The 23,911-nt window shown below is 42.3% G+C and overlaps 2 protein-coding genes across 4 annotated transcripts in view; one reads left to right on the forward strand and one right to left on the reverse strand.

Annotated features, from left to right (window-relative positions):
- Window positions 1–13,670, forward strand: part of akap12b (A-kinase anchoring protein 12b) — a 56,704-nt gene extending 43,034 nt beyond the window's left edge. Inside the window, exons 1-3 of one of the 3 annotated variants that reach the window (XM_006792451.3) lie at window positions 2,246–2,493; window positions 6,167–10,462; window positions 11,319–13,670. In XM_006792451.3, coding sequence (XP_006792514.2) covers window positions 2,469–2,493; window positions 6,167–10,458 — 4,317 coding nt within the window. In that variant the 5' untranslated portion in view covers window positions 2,246–2,468 and the 3' untranslated portion in view covers window positions 10,459–10,462; window positions 11,319–13,670. Of the gene's footprint in view, window positions 1–2,245; window positions 2,494–6,166; window positions 10,463–11,318 lie in introns of those variants that run through there. The other 2 variants (XM_006792450.3, XM_087851939.1) reach the window with 2 other exon arrangements.
- A 2,204-nt stretch (window positions 13,671–15,874) lies between these two features.
- On the reverse strand, window positions 15,875–22,985 carry zbtb2b (zinc finger and BTB domain containing 2b). Its single transcript, XM_006792452.3, has 3 exons — window positions 22,649–22,985; window positions 19,367–19,547; window positions 15,875–19,064 (listed from the first exon to the last, which is right to left on the reverse strand). The coding sequence occupies exons 2-3, from the start codon at window positions 19,537–19,539 to the stop codon at window positions 17,654–17,656; spliced, it is 1,584 nt and encodes a 527-aa protein (XP_006792515.2). The 5' UTR covers window positions 19,540–19,547; window positions 22,649–22,985; the 3' UTR covers window positions 15,875–17,653.
- Between the last annotated feature and the right edge of the window lie 926 nt (window positions 22,986–23,911).

Consider the following 23,911-nt stretch of genomic DNA (forward strand, 5'->3'; position numbering starts at 1 on the left):
GTGGTTTGACCTACTGGAGGCACTCTATCTAAATTCCCTTCGGTCTGACTCAGTGTTCACTCAGCGCAGTATCCTGTCAAAGCGGTCACTTTGTACGGGACGGATAGTGAAATAACTCTTTAATGAGTCAGTAACCGAATAACTTGGATGATTCAAATAAAGAAAGACTCACTGGTGTGTCTGAATGAAATTCTTTTTAGGTGATCAGCTTTAGCGTAATTAATCTGTAATGACAAGATTTTCTCACTCTAAACCTGTTATTGCACAGATGGATTAAAGTTATATTCTTAGTTAGAGTTAGAGTTAAAATAAGTCTCTATATTACTATAACCAGATCATGGATGTAGCATTCATCAGCAAAAATCGGAAGGTTTTATCCATAACGTGATAATAGTGTAATGCTTTATAACTCTATTTAAGTAAATAAAAGAGAATCAAATGACTAAAGTAAAACTGAGAAATTCTGGAAACCATCTCCTCATAATGAGCTTGATGACAGGTACTTTCCAGCCTTCTTGTGACTGTATTGTTTCTTTTTAGGTGTTGGGGAACTTTGGAGGCAAATTTCCAAAATAAATGTTTTCTCATTCTTGCTTGGTAATAGATTTGTCGGTTCAGAAAGCTGCAATAGTTGGTGCAAAAGTTCTGAGCTCCAAGCAGGCAGACATCTGGGCTCTTTTACTGCCTTCCCTTTAAAATATGTTGTCTATATGGCAGTGTATTTATTCTAATAAAAATCATACTGGTCCATTTACACGTGTTTTTTTTTTTTCTTTGTTGCAAAGATGAACTGTGATGCTGAGCCTATGCAATGATTTCTACAGCTCAAGCGTGTCTCTTTTTTAAGATCACAGTTTTCCAGTGTTGATTTCTGGTCTTTTTTTTTTTTACAATTTGATTGTCTGCAAGCCCATTAAATAACTTCTTCACAACTGACTCAGTTTAGTAGATCTGATAAAAAAAACTCACAGGAAGTGGTGTTAGATAAGGAGAAAATAATATTTCTCTTGCCCATGTTCCTTGGTTTGCCTTGTTTTTTTTTTTAGCCTGACATTCTGGAGGTTTAAAAGCTATAAGAAATGTTTTTTTCATAGCATAGCATAGCATACTGAAAAATCGGAGCCGACTCTTCAATCATCTCACTCCTGGAGCCGACACTTACCTTGATTGCTTCAGCTAGACTCGATGTCGATTAACTTCCTCTGTGTGAATGCTTTTTCTCACACTTTAAACCTCAAGCATATAAACATTTTCGGCGGGCGCTTTCAGACGGTGCTTGATTACTACTGTTATCACCCATTTGGGGGGCCCGCTAAGGTGGAATTCACACATTCCTGTGGGACAATGTTAAAGTGTGACAGATCTGATTATGTTGGTATTTACCTGAGGATTTATCTGCATTCCTTGTCGTCTCTCTTGCCCCACAAACAAAAGCTGAATTAAATGTGTCTGTATTGGAGGAACTGAGCCCCATTAACATTCACAGGGGGCAGGCTGGAACTTGATAGCAGTTCCCATTCATGATTTTGGTGCTTTAGATGAGAACATACTTGAGATCAGTGTACTAAGATGTCTCAATGTCCATACAGTGCAGTTAGCATCCATATTAAATCCTGGATTTCCCTCTGGGTTTTCTCCATCAACATTCCTCTACATGATTGGTGATGTGAGCCACGACACACTGCACGGAAAGCCTGGTGGCCTCCTTAAGAAGTGGAGTAGAGGGGATTCAGGGGGGATGGGGGCGCTCAAGACTGTTTTACAGTTGCCATTTTAGAAATAACATAGCCATGAATACCCACGTCTTTCCTTAAAAGACAGACATGATATTCAAAGGCCGGAGAGGACGCCTGTAGAGCGCCCATCCAAGGAAACAATGTGTGTAAAGTTTGCGTCTACGTGACAGTGGGGAGAATAGATGGGACTGGGGTGGGGGTCGCTGGTGGTTTGTACATGTACAATAGTTTTTTGAAGAAGTGGACGACAAAAGCTTCCTCAAAAGGTCACACGATGAGCTCAACTTGTTCAGAGTGGACGCTCAGGTCTGAGGGAGTGTGAGCGGATAAAGGATGAGGAGGAGGAAGAGGTGGGGGTGGTGGTGTGTGTGTGTGTGTGGGGGGGGTGTTCATTCAGAACAGCTGAAGAAAGGGAGGTGGGAGGGAGGTAGGGGTGGTCCTAGCATGACATGTGTGTGGGACTATTGAAATGTGTGTGGAGCTCTGATTTCTGTTCATACTGACTGAGAACCACTGGAGGAAAGAGAGAGACACACACACAGCTTCTGCCCTCTGAGTTAATAATAAGGACGGAGCCAAGTGAAAGAGAAATTTAACCTAGTCTGCAGTGAAAGAAATCAACGCTAAAAGGCTAAAAGTGATTTTATAGTTTTGAACTCCAGGGGTTTTTTTTTTCATCTTTATTTATTTTTAAAAGTTTTTTGGGAGAAAGGATTTTTTGGACTTCTACCAATGCTTGGAACAATTACGTTAACAGGTAAGGAGAAGGATTGAGTGGAATATAAGCAGTTGCATGTGGACAAATTCGGTCTTTTTCAGTACAAGATGCAATTATATCTACTTAAACTTGTAAATAAATAGAGGTGTGGCTGCTGGTTTACTGTGCTTGCATGAGATAATGTTTAAAAGTTAAATGCTGTGATTTATGCTTTTGCTTTACTTATTTGAGGGAATTTCGAAACCTAAAGCATGTTTTTCTTGTACTGTATGAGGGAGTATGGCCAGAGGCATTGTTGTCCTGAGGGTGTGGTTAAGTGAGCATTGTGGTTTGTAGCTTTCCCGACACAGATGAGTGATTTCACTTTGGGTGCTTCCTTTGATCACTATACAGTAGAGCCTTGTTTTTTATTAAGTAAAGTAATCCTGTTACACTGTTACAGTCCTTCTAACAAATATTCTAAGTGTTGAAATACTGACCTACTTCCCCTCATCCCAGAGTATACATCCCTCACCAGCTGCCAAACTTCTTAGCGAGGAAATAATTCACGCAGACAGCTGACGATTAGAGATGTATAACGATGCATGCACAGATATGTTTTGAAACCTTGCTTTTAGCGCGTGTCGTCATCTCAGCCAGCTGCGCTCCGTGCATCCCATCATGTGAAGTGTTTCATTAGATCAGAGTGGGATCCCAATTCCCAGTGGGGTTATTTAACTTAGCCACAGAAGATATAGGGAGGGAGGAGACAAGGGGCATATGGAATTAATTACATGCCAGGACTGTTCCTTCTTCTGGGACATCTAACCAGGAGTGATGTTTCAGGCTGGGCAGGGTTGGACTGTTTTGTTTCATGGTGACCCATGGTCTTGGCTTCTATTGTGCGCTGCTGGTTAATTCAGCTTAACTCACATCAGGCTTTGGTTTGTTCTGAGAGGCAATGATGCAGCTGTTGATGTGCCCCCCCCTTTGGAGACACTGAGACACTCTGACCACACCTTTCATACAGACGCAGGGTGCAAGACAGAGTCTGTTAGTCTCCTCTCTGTTGGGAGGACAGGGGGCGGGGTTGTCCCTACCTTGGGTTTAACTGACTTCTTTTGTTTTAAGGCTTCAGGTCCAGACTATAGGAATTATAACAAGGATTTGCATATATTTTACAATGTTTTACATACTGTATAGAAAGAATAGCTGCTATTCATCCTCCCAACTGACACACCCACCCCCCGCAGAGTGGAGTACATGAACAACAACCACCAGTTTTTTGCAGTAGTGACGATATTTAATAGAAGTGCCTCGACTCGCCACATGCTCTCACACTCACACATAAACAAAGCCTGTCTCCAGTGGAGAGAAGCATTTCAGCTATGAATGTGTGTGTTTGAGATATGTGACACCCTCTAAAGTGAATTAGAGGGTTGGATGCACCCCCCCCCCCCCCTCTCTCGCACACACACACACACTTCTGCCCCTTCATCTCCTAACTGTCTCCTCCTCACCCCTTGTAGCCACCTCACCCTTCGCTCTCACATTCTTTCTAGTACAGTCGTTACTTTAAACACCCTCTTCTTCCTCCTCCTCCCCCCCAGATAAGAGTTGTGTGTCTGGAGGGGAAAAAAAGAAACAAGAAAAATTATGGGCTGGAAAACAGATCAAAAAGAGGGGAGAGATGCCAGTAGTCTGTTAAGTCAGCATGGTTCCTGTTTTATTATCAGTGTAGCTGCACACTACTGTTGCTGGCCTGGTTTACTAACTGTCTGACCCCTCCTCTATACACATTTACTCAGAAAAGTCTTTACTACATCATTATGCACTTTATTACTGATTTTCTGTTTCTAGCATATGTAAATTGAATTTGCAAAACTTAACATGGGTGGGTTTTTTTTTCTGCTGGTCTGTTTTGATGTTTTTTGGTGTTGCCTTTCCAGTTTAACAAGGGTGTGATCGGACCCTGAAAATCACACCTACATGAGAAAGAGAGAGCCCACTGCCATGTGACACTGATGTAATTAAGAAACCACTCAGACTTGTTTTTTTTCTCCCTGTTTCATTCGTGTTTACATCAGCTGGGTAAAGTTAACAAACTCCTAATAATTTTCAAACTTCTTCGGGGCTCCAGTGTCTCTTGATAAGAGGAAAGCTGACCAACCCCCTTCCTTTATTTTCCGAGGCCAGAGAGGGTTAGAAGACTATTGTGTTTGAATGCGTATGTGCCTTGGGAAGGGGGTGGGTCCCCATCCATCCTGCTGTGGTGGAATTTGGGTCAAGGGGATTGGGACTTATTCTAAGGAGGGGTAGTAGAGGACTGTATTGTTTGTTTTGTCTATGCTATATGGGCACAGGCAAGACACAGTTTAGCTGAGAAAAAAACAAACAAATAAGCATTCTTGAAATCTGCTGGGATATGTTATGTTTAGCGTACCCTAAATTCTTTTCCTAAACATATGGTGAACCACATAGCTCACATTCCTCTCAAGTCAAATTCATGCGTAAGATGTGGGCGTGCCCTCGTTAACAAGTTGGCATACAAAAAAACACAAACCGTTTGGGTTTTTTTAAAGCAAAAAACATTCAAAGAATTTGATGACTTGAAATTCATGCCTATAATTTAGGAAAAGGGATGTAGGCGTATGGAGAGTTGTACATTTTTGTGTGAAATGGGAAAACTGAATTCTGCTTGGAAGTAAATCCTTGATCTGTGAAATAGGATTTTTCATGTTTCAAAGGTTTTCCTTCCATATTTTAAAGTCTGCCTTGTTGGTGACTTGCAAGCAAAGGGCATATTTCCCACAGTGTGCGTAGATTGTGGAATGCATATCTGCCCTCCTGTGTAATCATGTAACCTGATATCCAGGCATTAAACTTCTGGGAATTTGTTTTGAGAGTCTAGGGGTGTTAGATGTGAGGTTTCCCAGACTGCACTGAGATCTGAGGACTCCCTGGCAGGTCATCGTCCACCCCCCCCACCCCCCCACCCCCACGCCTTCTTCTGTCAAAACACAGAGATGTGGCAGGCGTGTATGTGTGTGTTGTGTGTGTGGTTTTCATTTCTTATCATCATCATGCATCATTTGCCTAGCAAGTGTATCGCTACCAAGAAATCACTCGTGATAATGGAAAGTGTTGACCATCAAAGGCAACTAGATGCTATTTACACGTTGCACAATAGCAGAGTTGCTTTGTAGGCTTCTGGACAATAATCTGCAAATTGTTGAAGTATTGCTTGCACAACACTTCCAATTAATTTACATTTGGGGATCACTGTTCTTTATTTTTCTACATCAAACCTTTTCCTTTTTACGTCAATGCCATTTCTTTGGCATGTTTACGTAGCGAAGGATTAATGGGAGCAGATTGCAATTTAGTAGTAAAATATGATCTCTTCAAATGCTTTCTGTTTAACGTCTTTTTTCTGCAGATGGGGGTGAGAGTTTTGTTGAAGATATAAAACTTTTTATTGTTTTTTACTGGGTCATCTCCTCAGAGATTTTTATGGAATGCTGAATAATTTATGCTGTCTCAGCCAATAATTTGATTTCCTCAACATAACCTGAATTTGTTAAATTGAATATTGCCTATTGTAGCTTTATATCAATGTCATGGGAATGTTATTTGTGATTTTTTTTCTGTAGACAGAGACAAGTAGTAAAGTCCAGTGAGAGATTTGATCAACATCTTATAGAAAGTTCTTTCTCTACTCTTGTGCTCTCAGTTGGCCAGCCAGATGGGGTGTCTGTAGGTCAGAAGGAGGACGCTACTGAGACCATGGACACCATCCAGGATGAAGTGACCCCTCAAGTAAATGGAGAAAAAGTTGATAAAGAGGCCCCCGATGCAAATGATATTTCAGCTGCTGAGGAGAAGGCTCCGGAGGAACAACCTGATGATGCAAGTGAAGTTGGTTTCAAGAAGATCTTCCGCTTTGTGGGCTTTAAGTTCACCCTCAAGAAGGACAAGAGTGAGGAGAAAGACCCTGTGAAGCTCCTGACAGTCAAAGATAAAGAAGGAGAGGAGAGCAGTGGGACAGATGAGCCTGCAAAGGAAGAGGAGGAGAAGGAGAAAGAGAAGGCTCCTGCTATTGATGAGAAAAGCACGGCTGAAGAAAAGGAGGCTGATGCAGAGGCAGCTGCTGTCAAAGTCACTACAGAAACTGAAAAAGCTGAAACCACTGAAGCCACGCCTGAAGGTGCTGCTGCTGCTGAAGCTGTTGACGAAGCAGTCAAGGAGGAAGGAGCTGAGAAGGAAGGTGAGAGCACTTCACCACCTCAGGAGGCTGCCATGTCCCCTTTCAGGAAGTTCTTCAGTGGAGGTCTTTTCTCTAACCTGCGAAAGAAAGCGAGCATAAAGAAGCCAAAAGAGGAGGAGGTCAACGAGGTGGCTACTGAGGAGGAGACTGCTAAGACCGAGGAAACTGTTACTGCTGTCGAAGAAAAGGAGGTCAAAGATGTGACAGAAAAGGAAACCGAGGAGGAAGTGTCGGAGGCTGCTGTGGAGGAAAAATCTGAGCCTAAGGAAGAGGCAGCGATTACCCCACAGGAAACAAAATCAGAAGATCATCCAGAGCCTGAGGTCACTGCTGAAACCCCTGCTGTTGCAGAAACAACTAATGATGAGGTAAAACAAGAAGAGCAAAAAGCGGAACCTCCCACAGGAGTGGAGGAGAAAGCTCCAACTGAAGTGACATCTGAGGCTGAGCTGCTGTCATCTCAGGAGAAGGCAAAGCCTCAAGGAAGCCCCCTGAAAAAGCTCTTCACTGGAGCTGGCCTAAAGAAGCTCTCAACTAAGAAACCGAAAACCAAGAAAGATACTGAGGCCAAGCTCACAGAGTCTGGGGAGCAGGCGGCTGAGCAGCTCCAGGCCTCCACAGAGCCAGCAGAAGCTCCTAAAACTGATAGTGGGCCCTCATCTCCAGAGGAGTCGGGAGAGCATGTTATTGCTGTGGAGGTGACCCAGAATGAGTCTAGCCAAGAGACTGAAGGTGAAGTTGGATCTGATGGAGAAAAGAAAAAGGAGGGCATCATGGCCTGGTCCTCGTTCAAGAAACTGGTGACGCCAAAGAAGCGTGTAAAGAGATCATCAGAGAGTGAAGATGAAGCAGCTGCGGAGAAGCCAGCCAAGTCGGCCACCCTGTCCTCTTCTGAGAGTGCTGCATTAGCAGATAAGAGTGTTGAGGAAGAAGCTAAAGAAGATAAGCCCTCTGAGGAAGAGCCAAAGACCGAAACCACTGAGAAGCTGCTCAGCAGCACCGAAGAGCCCAAAAAGAAAATGGACACCTCTGTTTCCTGGGAAGCTCTAATGTGTATGGGTGGACCCAAGAAGAGGGGCAGGAAGACCTCTGATTCCGATGATGATGAGACCAAGATTGAAGAGGAAACACCAGCAACAGCAGAAGCAGAAAAAGAGGGTAAAACAGAGGCTGCAACTGACACTGAAGGTGAACCAGATTCTTCACCTGAACCTTTGCCCAGCCCCCCTGAAAGAGAGTCTACCTGGGGTACCCTAAAACGCATGGTTATGCCAAAGAACAAGGCCAAAAGTGAGGAAAAGTCTGACGAGTCTGCAGAGCAAGTCCAGTCTGACAGTGAAGCACCAAAAGATGAGTCAACCTTCTCTCTGAGAAGATTCTTCCCAGGACGCAAGAAGAAGAAGGTTGAAAAACAATCTTCCACTGACCAGAGCTCAGGAGAGGAGGACTCTGAAACTCCAGCTGTGGTTCCGCTTTCAGAGTACGATGCACAAGTCGAAGCTGAATCCGAGGCACAGGCAGAACCAGCTCCTGTCCAGATTAAGGTGTCATCTGAAGACAGATCCCCTTCGTGGATCCCGGCCGATGTTGAAGACGCTGCTGATAAACACGATCAGCTGAGTGATATCCCAGAGGAAGCAGAGAATGCTGCTACACCAAAGTCAATTGATACTGACATCGCAGAGGATGAAACTGAGGACCCAGCCATGCTACCTAAACCCCCGGGACGCACAGGTCGCCGACTCTCCGTCGCTGAGGTCAAGCCTGTCGATCCAGCTCCAGCTGCTGCAACCACCCCTGTTCCTCAGACACCCAAGTCAGAGAACGCAGAAGAGGTTATGCAGGGTGTTGAGTCCCAAATCAGTGAAATCCCGTCCCAGACATGTGTGGCTGTAGAAGATGCACGATTAGAGGTAGCTGCTGAAAAGACGGAGCCTGAACCACCGATTGACAGTGCCAAGGCCACAACAAATACCATCCTCGAGCCACATACTCACGATGACGCCATGGCTATCTGCACTGGCCTCGGCACCAAGGAAATCGCCAAAGTAGCTCTGGAGAAGCCTGCACAGCCTCTGGTAGAGACTGTGGCGGTGATCCGTGATTCTCTGTGCTCTGAGGTGTCAGTGGAAGAGTTGGACCCGCCTACAGTGGAAGCAGTATTCACAGAAGACCCAGTGTTGACGGCCCAAGTGCAGCAACTAGAACCCACTGAACTTGAAGTTCCTGTTGAAAGTTCAGAGAGTGATAGAACTATTCAAGTTGCCAGCTTGTGTCAAGAACCGGAGATTGAGAAGGTTGGAGTCGTGAACACTGTCACAGAGGAGTCTGAGGTCCTTCAGCCCACCACAGTAAGCGAGAACTCCCCTAAAACTGTGCTAGTCAGTCCCATTGCTCTGACCTCCGAAGCGGTTATCTGCGCCCAAAGTGTTGAAGTCTCTGAGGTAACTGTAGAGACCAAGGAAGTGGAAATGGAAATGGAGCACTTTGCTGCCACTGAAGAAAATATCCCTGTACAAGAGGTGTTTCAGGCTACAGCTGCAGAGATGTCATCAGACATATGTGAAACCGCAAAGGCCACCATCACAGAAGAGACTGACCCGCCCATTCCTGTAGTTCTTCCAAGTGAGGCGGTTCCTGTTATCATAGATACAGTTGTCCTTGTGGCTCCAGTCAGTGTGGGAGCAGAGAAGGCGGCGGCCACAGAAAGTGCCTCAGAGTCTAAAGTAGCCGATGTTGAACAGTTCAACTCGCAGGAAACCACGAAGGAGGTTGCAAAGACCACAGAGGCTGCTGTCACCCCAATAGTAGAGCCAGTGATCAGTTCACTTGCTAAGCAGGCCAGCGAGAAGACAGAGGAAATCAAGGAGGAAGCCCAACAGGTCAGTGAAATTGAGGTTCAGAGCATGGCGATTGCTCAGACTGTCATTCAGGATGCTGTAGATAAAGTTTCAGAAGATGTACCTGAGCCAAAGAAGCCTCCCACTCCATCAGCCGCCATCCCAACACCAGTCCAGGCAATAGCAACAACAGAAAACGAGATCGACATCGCAGCCGACGCACCAGTTGTCACTGAGACCCCTGTTCCCATCGTCTGTGAAAAACAAGTAACAAAGTCACCTCAGCCACTCAATGTTGCCATTCAGGTCATTGATGCTATCCCAATCGAGGTCACTGAGAATCTTGAAGAGGTGGAAAAGAAACCAGAAGAGGGTCAAAAGCAAGATGCAGAGATTAAAGTAAGTGAGGAAACGCTTAAAACAGAAGAAGCAGGACAGGTAAAGGAAGAGAGTCAGGAAAGTGAAGAGCCTGCACAGGTCAAGGAGGTACAGAGCAAAGATCAGGAAGAAGCTCCTGAAAAGGTGGAATCACAATCAGAGGGAACCAAGCCTGAAGCTCCCTCAGAGGAAAGGAAAGAGAAAGTGCTTGAAGTCCACATGCCCATCCAGGTGGTCCTGCAGACGGCGCTTGTGGTTGAGGAACCATCAATCGAAGAAGAGGTCGTTGAAGAGTTCGACAGCAACGGTCCTGCAGCTCAAGACACCAACGCACCACCTAAGAGCAGTGGAAGCGAGAAGCTCCCAGTGCTGGAGGAAGAACCTCAAGCGATAAATGCAGCGGAGGACGCAGCTGGCACATCGGAGACTGAGAAAACACCGTCAAAGTGTGCAGAAGTGATGGCGCAAGTGATTGAGGTGATCGAGGAGGCTGTGAAGGAGATCGAGCCTGTGTCTACAGAGATCACAGCAGCATCATGAGCAGGTGAGGCTAATCTTTCAGCACTGTTATATTGTCTGTTTGACTGTCTCAGAACTTTAAGTAGCTTCTGTACTAATAGTATCTCAAAACTTGAGATTTTTTTCTTTTTAAGCGTAGTTATTTACAAAATTCCTTTGTTGGCCTATCAAACAATCTTCTCATAGTGGCTTTTTTTTTAAAAAACATCAATGGGTCCTGCTTTTATTAGGGAGTAGGGGAGGGGATTTGCACTCTCACCAGATGAAAAAGCTTTTGTTCAGGCTATGAGTAACCAGGGGACCTTTGATATCAAAGCAGGAATGCCGCCGTTGACCCCTTCTTTGTAGGCCGGGGTCTTAAAGGGAAGTGGTGTGTGTGTGAGGGGCAGATGAACTTGTGCTGAAAGGCTGATTATGATTCCTCCGCTCCCTCCTTCTGTTTTTCTTCTATCGCAGGCTCAGTATGGAGTCAAGAAACCATGTCGGAGTATGCATTTACTAGACTCAATTACAAAGCTTCAAAGAGCAGGCATTTTTCTTTTCAGTTTTAACTGAATTATCCTCTTATAGTGAGCACAGTTTTTGAAATACAGTGTGATGTTACCTGATACAACCAGATACGAGGACAAGGGGGAAACTGGGCGTAGTTCGCTTAAATGTGTATTAAGCAATGCAAGAGGCTGGACAGGAACAGAAACGGGAGATAAACACAGTAATTCAATATGATGCTAATGCTAATTCAGCCACATTTAACACAGCTTTAAGATGATATTCGGAAGATTTTATTTCCTAATGTAATATAAATAGTTCCCTGATAACAGAAGACAAGATCCAGCCATTTCTTCTTGCTAATATAGGTTTTATGTGCTTCTCCACTGCAGCAGAAAGGAAGTGACTGATGCCTGGGAGACGCACTGTCTGGACCAGGACATGAGTGATGAGGGAGAGAAAGAGAGAGACAGTAAGAGACAAAAAGAAGCTGCTCTGGGAGAACATGCTGAGAACGACCTTGGCCATCCCGCCCAGAGAGAAGAGCAACAGCACCGCCATTCTCTCCAGCTGCCCTCCCACCTGTATTCCAACCCCGTCCTGCAGCCCTGTCACCGCAACGTGACGACCCACTGTTGCACACTCACCCCACCCACTCACTCACACTTTCACAAACACACACTCATGCATGTCTTGTGCCCCAGAAGCATCCCATCTGGCTTGTAGTCAGTGCAGTGTATCTACAGTGTCCCAGTGACTTTCCATTGCCCTTGTTGCACACCGCAAGAGTCAGCAACCCGGCTGAGTGTGTTTCTGTGCATATGTGCGTGCGTGCGTGTATGTGAAAAGAAGGAAGAGTAAGATGGTCTTAGAAAGTGACGAGATGGATTAATATCCTGTAAATTGTATTTATATCTTGATTATTCTTTCATTCACTCCTAGGTCTTTATTTTTCTTTATTTTGCTCTGTTTTGTTATTGTATGAACTTTGTTGCCTGTTTTTTAATTTCTAATATTAAGCTGTGATATAACAGGTATTTTTGAGCAACATAAGAAAGCAGACTTTAAAGTTAGATGCCCACGTCTACAGTATTTCTTACTAAATGTATCTGGATGATCAGAATTTACCAAAACAAATGTGAAAGTGTTACACACTTACAAGTGCTTAGTATATCACAGCTTTAACTGTCATTTTCAAAGGTTATTAGGATTTGTAGCAAGCCATGGTACAAGTGTTATTCCTCTGGCAGAGAAAACAAGCAATAGGGGCAGAGAGTATGATGATACTTTTCAGAAATGCATCACGTTTGACTTTTGCCACATTCTCTTGTCACAGTTTGTCCTTCGCCACTCGACACCCCGATCAAAATGCAGCTCAAAGTCGATAAGAAAACAATCACTGCCTGGTTTACTGTAAAAACACATTGTTACTCATTGTTTCATGTAATAATACAATAAAATACTATTAAAACCACCTCATCTGATACTGTGACACAGGCATGCAGTAAACAGTGCAAAGAATATTGATGGCACTTTTGTGCATTTATGAAACACTTGCACTTGTCTGCAGTGTTTAATGACCCTGTTTTCTGACTTACTCTGTGAAATATGTCTAATTGATGTGAAGCAGTTTAACACTTTCTCTGCTGCACTATATTTACATTTGAAATGAAATGTTAACGCCCTCTGCTGCCTACAAAAAGCACTGCAGCCCATTAGTCTTCACTCATTGGTGTCATTTTCTTTTTAACTTCAGCTATATGTTAACTAAAGGTTGGTAAAGTGTGAGATCATCATCGTCCAGTTTTGACTTGATCTGCGCTTGTTCACCACGCATGGTCGCTCAGGGTCAACAAACTGGCACCAGGGAGGATGGTAGACCAAGAGGTTGATCAATAAAGCGTGGTACCATAAATTAAAAACAATAGCTCATTTTACTCTTAATTTAAAAGCCAAATCAAGTTAGGATAAATCAGGGAGTCGTGGTTTCCATTGCTCACAGGATAGGAAATCAGTTGCATCCAATTAGATTCCCAAAGCCTCTACTCAGCTACTTTGATTCGGGCATCAAAATTCAAAACCGAGTCAAAAGTCGGGGCCTGTTTTGGAGATTTATTGGCAGATGATTTCTGAATATCTGCATCATCCCTGTAATGCAGTTTCACCACCAAAGTAATCGCTTTCCTATTGGTCACAACTCCTGAACAGTTAATTAATAATAAAAAAAGGAACCTCTTCAGATGTGAGTTCTATTATCCAATCAGTTTAATTTAGTGGGTGATGCTAGTAGCTCTGAAGGCTCCCCTTTCACTCAGCTTTATTGCCAAACAAGTCAAGGATCAGGAAGTCTGGACCATTATCTAGGTCACCACTTCACTTTGCTTTGACCCCAGAGGACCTGTCACATTAGTGATATTTGCTTTATGTAAAATAAGTGACTTAAAAAGAAAACGGCGAACTAAAGACTTTTGCTATTGCAGCATATTGCATATTAAGCATTTAGGGGCACCCGCCCACCTTCAGTCCTCCCTGCTTTTTGTAACACTCTTAACTGTGAACCTGTTAACATTTGTACAGATTGTATACCTACTGTATGTACTTAAATCATATTGTTGTAATATTAACGATTAACCTGCAGGCATTTAGCATAATATTCATGTAGCATGTCTTTTATATTTCCCAAGCTGTTAATAGTAAGGATTCAGAAACTTGTCTATATTTCATTGAATAAAGTTAGAGAAAAACGGTGTGTAGCGTGAATACTTTAAATCATGATGACTCACCATCGGGTAACAACAATATTTAGTGTTTATGAAGACTGCATAAATACACTTTGGTATAATAATGTGCAAAAGTCTTAAGCCACCCCTTATTTCTTTAGATTTTGCTTCCAAGGAGCCCTGTTTTTTAAAGTGGTCTTGAGCAATACTTCTCCAAGCTACTTTTATTAGGATTGGGTTTAGTTAGTTTGTTAAGCAAACCACTTACAGTAACCACCAATCATTCAATCATAAAGGGGCACAACAGACAACTTAGCAAAGAACCAAGTTTAAACTCCATCTTTAGGCACTTTACTAGCAGCCTGTCACAAAACCACATACTTTAGTCTAATTTCTTTACCCGAATCTGTGAAAAATACCAGATATAACACAGTTTGACAGACATAAAACAGCATGTTTGCACAAACAAGGTGATTCCCAAAGAGCTATAAGCTAAAATGTGGTATATCTCAGCATGGTATGCAGAATGTCCTTAAAAAATGAGGATGCTTGACAAGCAGAGGACTAAAGAAGACTACATATAAAAACTAGATGACTGAGACATGCATCTGGCTCTTCCGTTGATCCATCTAATGTTCATTGAAGCCTTATCGGAAGTGATCTTAGTAAAAAGGTGGCTGTCATGAAGCCATTTTTGAAGGAAAACTGGGAGAAAAGACTGAAGTATTCAAATTACACAAGAACTGGACTTAAAATCAGTGGTAACAAGTCTACAGTTAAAAATTCTTATTCAAATCTTCTACAATGGAACCCCAGAAAGTTAATTCTGTTCATCTGGATGTGGCGTTTTCAGCGAGCGACATGTTTTATCACTTGGATGTTTCACAAAGCGTTTCTCTCTGAAAATGACACATCCATTCTTGGGACTTGGATGATTATGCATTTCCGGTAAATCAGTAGTAGTGACATAAAATGTGTCATCCAGAAGTTCTGCTGGTGGGGAAAACAAGACAAAATCATCAAAAAAGAAATGTTTTTATTGTTCTTTCTTCACAGAAAAAAAAAAGTTTATACAGAAAAGTTACTCACATTCCTGAGAATACAGATTGATCACAGTAGATGTCTGATGGGCACCGGGGGGGGGGGGGGGGGGGGGGGACTAACATTGTTTGCAGTCAGGTTTCATGGGTTAGGTTGGGGGGAGTCCTCACTGAAATTATCATCTCAAAACCAACAAACGGAAAAGACAAAAAATTTCATCTTCCTGAGACACACAAACACATCCATTCAGTTACAAGACCGATGTGTCTAAAGCACAATTTCAACCTTGGGGAGGGTTAATCTTTTTTTCTCCTTTTTTTTTTAAACTGTGCATTTTTCTGTACATCAATGTAGCTCAGAGAAATAAAAGTCAGTAGTACAGCATTTCAACTGCCTCACTTGAGACAGTCATGCAAGAACCGCTCCCTGTTAGAAGACTGAACATTTGCACTAGTACATATTCACAGACATTTGTGCTTTTATGATAACTAAACTTGACATGAAGACAACTCCTGGCAAAATAGGTCGTTTATGTCGTTGGCAACCACACAGTCAGATCGGTATAAATTAACTGTTCAAGTTTGAAAGCGTTCCCCTTCATTCGGGCTGAGCAAAGAGAAACAGCTCCATCTAGCTCATGGCTGGGCTAACTGCATCAAAGCAACGACTGCTTTCTGCTACTCAGGAAGGAAAAACAGATTGAAGCAAATTTTAAGCTGGGGGTAAAAGAAAACTGCTCTATCAACAGACTAAGCATGTTAAACGCACTAGAGATGAGCATTTTTAGTATTTTCATTAATTACTAAAATAATGCATTTACAACACGGGCAGTGTAACTTTTGTGTGCCTTAGTTGGCAGTTGTAGTTTCTCCCCATATTTCTAAATTGTTAAAATTCATCTCTACTACCACCACCACTATACTGTGTCGTGGAGCAAGATAACAGTACGTGCAGTATGCTTCTGTTTTTGTACCCTCTTGAGAAATGGTATGGAAATACTTTAAAAGAGAATACGGGAAAAATTGGAGAAAACTGGAGAAATTTGGAAGCACAGATTCTATTAAAAGTAAAGTAAAAAACGCAATTTTGTAACAAGTAATTTCCTCTTGGAGAGACATGTTTACACGCCGCCGTGCACTGACTTCATTGCAATACTGAAAAAAAAGAAAAAAAAAAAAGAACAGAAATTAAAGATATTTCTACGAGTAGATTTTTAATCACAGTTAAAATAAAGTTCAGTTCTGAAATAGAGAAATGAAAATATACGCTTGTTAACAACTTTATCATTTAATTTACAGCAGTGGAGCTTATTATACTCGAGGATGAGAAATTATGTAAGGAGTAAAAACTTTTCCTAGCTTCACATTCATTCCACACTTATTCAAAAGATGTCTCACAAGTTCCAGTCATCAGTAGTACATACAAAGTGTTTGGATATCCCAAAGAACTGGTGAAAAGCACATTTTATAATTCCATATAATTACATAACCCTGTTACTTCGTATATCTTGCAAACTTCATGTTAATCAAAACTCTTCCTATATCCCACTGTCAGCTTGAACAAGCCCAAAGTTTTTCTATGAATCACAATTGCTGGTGCCACTACTTTTTTCTAATGTGGACAGAACTAAAGAACAGAAAACAAACAACTAAAAAACAAAACAACCCTTCAACTTCCCAAATAAATTCCCTTTTCACAAAATGATTTTTAAAATATATCAACAGTGAGCACTAAGTTGGCAAGTTAAGGAGGCTTAAAACCTAATTTTTAAATCACAGCCTAATTTTTGGAGAAAGACATTTATTACGGTCATCCTTATGTGTGTGTTTTTGAAAAGCGATTTTTCAACTAGTATACATAAATCTTTTCAATACAATGTAGTCTTTGTAAGTATAGCAGAGTATATAAAATAATAATAAAAATGTTACAAACAAATATTATAAGGATTCTTAGAAGATGACCCAGGCTAATTGTAAAGACAAGATGTAAAACATTGTACAGGACTGCCTTCCATCTAGGTATGCGTGTCTGAATGGATCATGTTGCTTCTTCAAATCAGAACCTAGTTATTAAAAAGTTATACAATATGTCTCACACACACTCACACACAGCAAGAAAGATGAGTCGAATCAAGCAGCACAACTGTAGACAGATGAAATGTGTTCCCTGTGACTTTTTCCTCAGTGGCCAAACACGTATTACGAAAAGAAATTGTGCTTTAATGTGGCGTGACAGGACTGACGCAGGAACCTCAATCACAGTCCGCAGAACAAAAAGGAAACTAAATCGTTGCTGAGAATTAATGATTACATGTCGAGGTGTTCAATCTGCCGAGCCCTCACAAGTAGACTAATGGAAGACAAATGTAGTTTGATGCATATTAAGAATCTACTCAAATAAGAGCACAGATTGTCTCAGGTTTGTGTGCTTTTAGCCGGAAATTCTTATGCCTGATCTGTGAAATCAGCCTCTCATTTATGGACATGTAGAAGCGACTCTACTGTGCACGTCCAGAGGAATTGTTAGAACTTTGCACCTCTCACAAATTTAGCACAGGCAACTCATCTTGCAACATGCTGTCTCCTCCGGAACTACCTCGGCTTCCTCTTCCTTTTATAGAGAAGAAACTGCCTCACCACAATAGTAGCTCATGAGAGTGTGGTACACCCTAACATGTCAGATATAATACCAATGTGCGCTAACAATTAAATGATAACACAAAACAGTGGTAGTCAAGCCTCAAGCCAAATGTCACGTATTTGATTTTCTTCCAAACAGAGCAAGCGTATTTACTTTAAACATTGTTTTATCGAGCCTAAACACTGCACCTTTAAACAAATAAAGTTTAAGAGAGCCTCAAACATACGCCACCTGACTATCTTCACCTTTAGCTTACCTATTGAACATAATTTAGATAACACACTTTTTTTTTCTCCAAAAACAGGACAGAAGCACAAGCCTTGGCACTATTCTACGAGGATTTCCTCAGTCTTTATGGGTTCTAGTGGGGTAACAGAGTTGGACAAATCTGAGCCTTCATCTTTGGAAAATTCTTCACGTGGGAGCAGCGCACCTGCACCCGAGTTTCCCTGCAGCCCCACTAATCCCCCTTGGGTGAAACACAGATGTCTGATCACCTCATTAGGGCTAGAGAAGGTAGTTGCACAAATGTTACACTTGTAAGGCTTCGATGAGCCCATAAACATTGCCTCCATCTGGTTGCTGTCGTCACCTGCAGCGCACAGCTCCATACTCTGCCGGTCCACCATGGTGTATGTGTCGGCCCCCTGGTTTAAGCATACGTGCCGGGCTGCCTGGTTGGCACGGCAAAAGCTCTTGCCACAAGTGCTGCATTTGAAAGGCTTTCCCGTGTGGATGTACATGTGTTCGCGCCAGTGGCTCTTCTGAATAAACTTGCGGCCACAAGTGGAGCACTCGTACTTCCGTCGCTTCACTTCCCGGTCCACGTCTGTGTTCTCCAGGTTGTCGATGTCCGCGATATCTGAAGGAGGAGGCGTATCGGCCTGAGAATTTAACCCTCCCACTCCCCAGCTGGAAGTGGACACCTCTGCTCGAGGAGAGTCTGAATTGGTACCTGAAACAGGGGTTTGCTCACTGTCGCTAATGATCTCGACCGCTGTCGGTGCAACCGAGCCACTTGACCCAGCCTTGTTTCCCTTTAAAACTCCCTCAGCTGGTAAGCCGTGCTCTTTAGTTATGACAGGTGAGAGTGAATTGCTGGGCTCAGTCGAGATCTGCTGAAGAGCCTGTGTGTGCTGCAGGAGGTGCTCTCGCAGGAGACTTCTCTGGGTAAATCGACTCCTGCAGAGATGGCAGGAGTAATGCTTCCTAAAGGAGGAACTCCGCTTCATTATGCTGGGCTTTACATGGAGGATGGCACCTGCTGACGAACCGTCTGGACTTAGGATATCCATTACCCCGTCCTCAACCATAGGCTTTGCACCACTAGTTGAAGCCTCCACATCTGGGGGTGAGGAAGCTTGCTTGGGTGGTAAGGAATTTGTGTATGAACTAATAGGCGGCGTGGCTGGATACTTTCCTTCTGAGCTCCCCTGCTCGGTATCAAAGGGTGAAGAGAGATTCTGCCGACTGGGCAGTCTGGCCGACAGCGCAACCTGTTGGTCAGAGATCTGGATGCCATAGAGAGAGGTTGAGAGGTTGATACTTTGCTCGGGGTGGGAATACACAGACTGGCTTGCCTCCTGCAGGAGTGGATAGGCGTGCAGGAATCTGACCCCCTGCTCCAGTCGTGCAGGGTCTATGAGCTGTGGGGCAAGTTTGCCTGTGTACATCAGGTTGAGGAGGTAGCTGAAGATATCTGGCTGTATGTCCGTAGCCTTAAGACGCACACAGTCACTAAAATACATACAGAATATGGTCAGTTAACATCAAATGATACCTGAGATTTTTTTTTTAAAAAAGCAACAACAAAATGCTGCAACAAGTTTCAGTTTTCAGCAGGAAAGACAACAGATTCAAGCGAGGACTCCTGATGTCTGAATAATTAAAAACCTGTAACAAGTTGTTTATCACGTTTTTTTTGTTTGTTTTGTTTTTTCATTTTACATCTGCATTATTCTGTCTGAATGCAGATAGTCATCAGTGAGGGACTTCTGAGCTATTTCTCTGATACAACTATTAGTACTCTCCCGCTATACCTGTCTTGGTGAATGAAGAGCATTCTAAAGTAGTTGGAGAAGGCAGCGAGGACGGCTTTGTGGGCTTTGAAGAAGACATCTCCTATAGCCACGGTGCAGTCGCACAGGAAGCCAAACTCTCTCTGAGCGTTAAGCTGCTGCAGCAGGATAAGACCATGGTTGGCCAACTCCATTCTTCAACCTGCACAAAGACGCACAAAAACACACACAGACACAAGCGACAGTAAGTTTCCTGTCTGGAAGCAGACCAGAGTGTATTGTGACCACAAAGAGTTAGATCTCCACCGTCAGCCTAACGACCCTGTAAAGGCTAACTTGACGCAACCATAAAGAATCATTTAGTGACACTGGAGATCATTTCTCAAGCAATAATTCACAGAAACGCATGCTTATCAAAGGTATGATTTAGCAAATCCAAACATCTTAATCTGATTGGCTTACTGTATTGAACTTCTGTGGATATTGAGGGTTGTACATTGGTAGATGTGGGAAAAACAAGTCGGCTTCTTATTTAAATTTCATCCAGAACATCAGACGCATGGAAAAATATTCTTGTTCTGAATGAACTTCAGAGACAAGACACTATTAATCAATTTTATCCAGACTGATATGGGTGCCTTTGAAGTTTTCAAACTAGCTTTGTACTCAGAGTCCCTAACTGACTTCTAATGGCAGTCTCAAAAACGCTACCCTCAGCTGATGAGAAAACAACAAAACCTAATCATGAAAATTGCAAAATGTCTAACAAAGGCGGTGATGGATATATATCCATCAAATGATAAATCTATTTTAACAAAAATACACCTTTAAATTGCATTTAAATTCCTATAACAGGAAACTCATCTACTAAATGTGTGAGAGAGGAACATATACAAAAACTTTTTTTAATTAATACATAATTCTGAAAAAGGTTTCCACTCAGAATATTTAATGGAGAAATTAAAAATTATATCACCATACTACAAACAAACATTGACACACAAAAATTCAGTCAAAGGGCCTTAAATGACATCCTGGTAGGTAGAAATTTCATGCTTTTTAAATTGATGTTATGTTTTCCACGATGTTTGAGCCTTTAAAAGTTGGAGGAGATAACCACATATAATTTTCAGGTCTGAATAACACATTTGAGCTCTTTTAAAAACTGTGTCCTACAGTGAAAGTGCACTAACTGTTATATACTATATCTGCAGCTCTTGTCTGTGTACAATTAACTTTTTGGAGTACTCAGTTCTGAGTAAGTCCAGGGAATTCAAACTAAAGGAGCCTTTCTGAGCTCTGCGGCTTCATCTAACCAATGAGATGAGCTTTTTTCTGACCCTAGGTCACCGGAGGACTGAGAGGGCTTTGGGTGATCACATGACCAGGGTTAAGGGTGTCGACACACATTCCTAAGACAAACTGGTTCTAGCCCTGTTCAGCAGATAACCATGTGGATCTCCTTTCTACAACAGTTCTCCACATCACGCAAGCAGACAATAAGGAACACCTCACCACTTAACTTCTCATACAGATCAGAATGTGTAGCACCACAAAAAAGCATTCAAAAGCCCTCCGCACATCTGCTTCAGAGGTCAGAGTGCAAAGAAGCTGGCATTGCAGCACACCAGGAACATGCTAGAGTTTCTGCAATAAAAACTGGCACAGAAGGCTCAGAAGACTAAATCATAATATAGACCACCTTTGATTCTGTCACACATATTAATATACACTAGGTAGATACACCTTGCTAGAATTACAATTCAGCACTAAATCCAACCTCCACCAATGCTAAACTGCTCACTTTTCTTCATTCACAACAGACAGCTTACAGTCAATTACAGGTGAAATGAATGATCACTCAATCAATCAATAATAACTTTTCTTAAAAAGTATTTTGCCCTAATTTGGTCACCATACATTAGACATTAACAAGCTGAAATAACAGTACAGAACAATCTGTGGTTCCAGTTTATATTTCTTCTGCTCTTCCCTGTAAAGATGGGCCCCACTACCTTAAATATCTAACCTCACAATATTACACCATCTATGTCAGTGACGATCTGTCCTTTTTATTCAGAATACCTCACAATTCCAAACCGCCATGGTCTCCAAAACAGTCATGAATTCAAACCATGTCTCTAAAATAAATGGAAAAAAACTAAACATCATAGTTTTTATGGTTTTACTGCTAGGTTGTTATTTTTATCTAGCTGTGCTACAGCTGTGTGTCCTCTTTACAGCACTGCTATATACCTAACAATCAATGAATGCTTTTATTAATAGTTGCCCTGATCCTGGGTACCTACTCTATCACAACATCATAGTTGCTTTTTGAGTACAGTGACATGCATCGTGTATATATCTAATTTTATGTTCACTAGTTTTCGGTTTACAAAGCAGCACAGGAAGACTGAAAGCAACACGACAGAGGCAAATGTTGTCCTTAATAGCTGCTAAACCCACAAGAGAACCAGAAATCATTAATGTATCAGAATCTTCAGTCATTAATTGACTGCTCTTTCTTAATAAATAACCTTTTCACTTGGTTCCCTAAACACAATGTTGAAGAACGTCAATTGGGAGGTATGATTGTAAGATTATAATATATATAGAAACTGCAAAAGTATTTATTTCTATATGCTGCGGGTTTCTGCAACACCAGAAATCGCAGTGAGCCTCCGAATCCGCCTGTTTTCTTAAAGCAGTCTAATTTGGGGCTTCACTTACGCGATTTTGTAAGATAACAGTACTATTTAACCGCAATCGAGCAACTCGAAAGCCAATAGAGTACGTCTTAATCAATACTAAGTTGTTCGTAACAATGTAGCACCGCCCCCGCTGTGATGTAGACACGTGGAACAGTTACTTCCGTAGTGAGATTCTCCAAAAAAAATACACCGTACAAGTGCCCATGAGGGAAGCATGCGAGGAAGGTAAACACGCTACAGAAATAAAGCATTTCATTACAGAGAACAGAAAATTATACGTCGAGTACATAAAGAAGCCCAGACGGAGCGTACAACACAAGCACGCTTGGACTGAGTCCTGCCCCTGCCTCGGGTCTCTCTCGGTTGCTATTGCTAGCGCGAGAAAACGGACGTGCGCGCACGCGCGCGGCCAACACACACACATACGAGGAAAGAGAGCGAGCGACGCAAGGGGGATGGGGCTGGTCACGAACGCGTTTCTTTTAACTTCCCCGTGACAATTACAGTATTAGCCGAAGCACACACGAGTAGTGCACTAATTTTACAACACAAGTAAACGAACTGGCTGGTATGTCGCTAAAAACAACCGTACCTGCGCGCTCCTTAAATTGGCGGAGTTTGCCGTGTCGCCGTTGTTTGTTTGTTACCGGAGACTCGTCCGTCCTCTGGGCTCGCAGCAGCTTCAACTGTTCCTTGTAAACGCTGCATTCGTTGGCAGCGGAGAGAGGGTCGTCCGTCGGTGTTTTCCGGTTAGGGGTTTTACGTTACAATCACATGACTGTGGGTAAAAGCCAGCCAAAAACAGCCGTTGTAAAATCCGTTGAGCAGGGGGCGTTTGAGTTAACGTTAATTTCCCGCACTGTGTAACCGCCGCGAGATCAACCCCCGCTTGCCAGCTTTCTTTTTTTTTGACAGTCGGCCGAAGAGGTTGAACACAAACAGCCAGCAGCTCCACACAGTCTGCGAGTTAATAATTGTGCCGCTGCCGTTAACGACACGTAAACATAAAACCAAACTGTGGCAGTGAGTGTCTCTGTGTGTTGGCCATGACTTTTTGGCCACATTACAAACTGCGTTACTCACAATCGTCTCATGTTTGCATATTCGGTTAAAGTAGATTTTCAACAAGTTAAAGGGCAGTATAGAGATACTTAAGCTAGGCTAACGCAACCGTGCATGTCGGGGGGCTGTTGCAGACATCAAATAACGGTTCAAAAGACGAATTAAGATATCTATTACGTAACACGCTAGGTTTAAATGGTCATTATGATTTTACTTTTGTTTTTAACAGTAATAAAGATTAGGGGAGGAATACTAATTTGTTTATTTTTATTTACAACTTTAACACTTAGAATTTTTATGGTATTTCTTAAATCAGATGAGAATATTAAATGTATTCACACTGATTATTAAAAAATTGCATTGTTCTTTGGAATAAGAAAAGTGGTCGCTTTTATGAAGAAGAGACCATACTTAATATACCTGTTTAGATTATAATCGAGTAATAATAATATTGCAGTTGAAAACCTAACTGTATGATGATGAATTATATATAACTCAAACATCCACAATCCTGCTGCTGAACTAATGCATGGTGTATATGTTGTTTTGCTTCTGCATGTCTCTATATTATACATAATACTGTCAATATCCCATGCATATACTGTATATATAACTAGTGATCCATCTGTTATTTGTTCCACAATTTATTGCACTCTGCACCATTGCATTGCAAATATAAATCTAAACACACTGTACACGTTGTTATTGTTTGTGTTATGTTGCTGTTGTCTTTTTGTCTATTCTGTTAAGTACATTGAGAGCAAAGAGAAAAAAGCAGAGCCCAAATCCTTGT

The sequence above is a fragment of the Neolamprologus brichardi genome, chromosome 15 (assembly GCF_056152115.1).
Source record: "Neolamprologus brichardi isolate AB-2024 chromosome 15, ASM5615211v1, whole genome shotgun sequence".
NCBI classification, from domain to species: Eukaryota; Metazoa; Chordata; class Actinopteri; order Cichliformes; family Cichlidae; genus Neolamprologus; species Neolamprologus brichardi.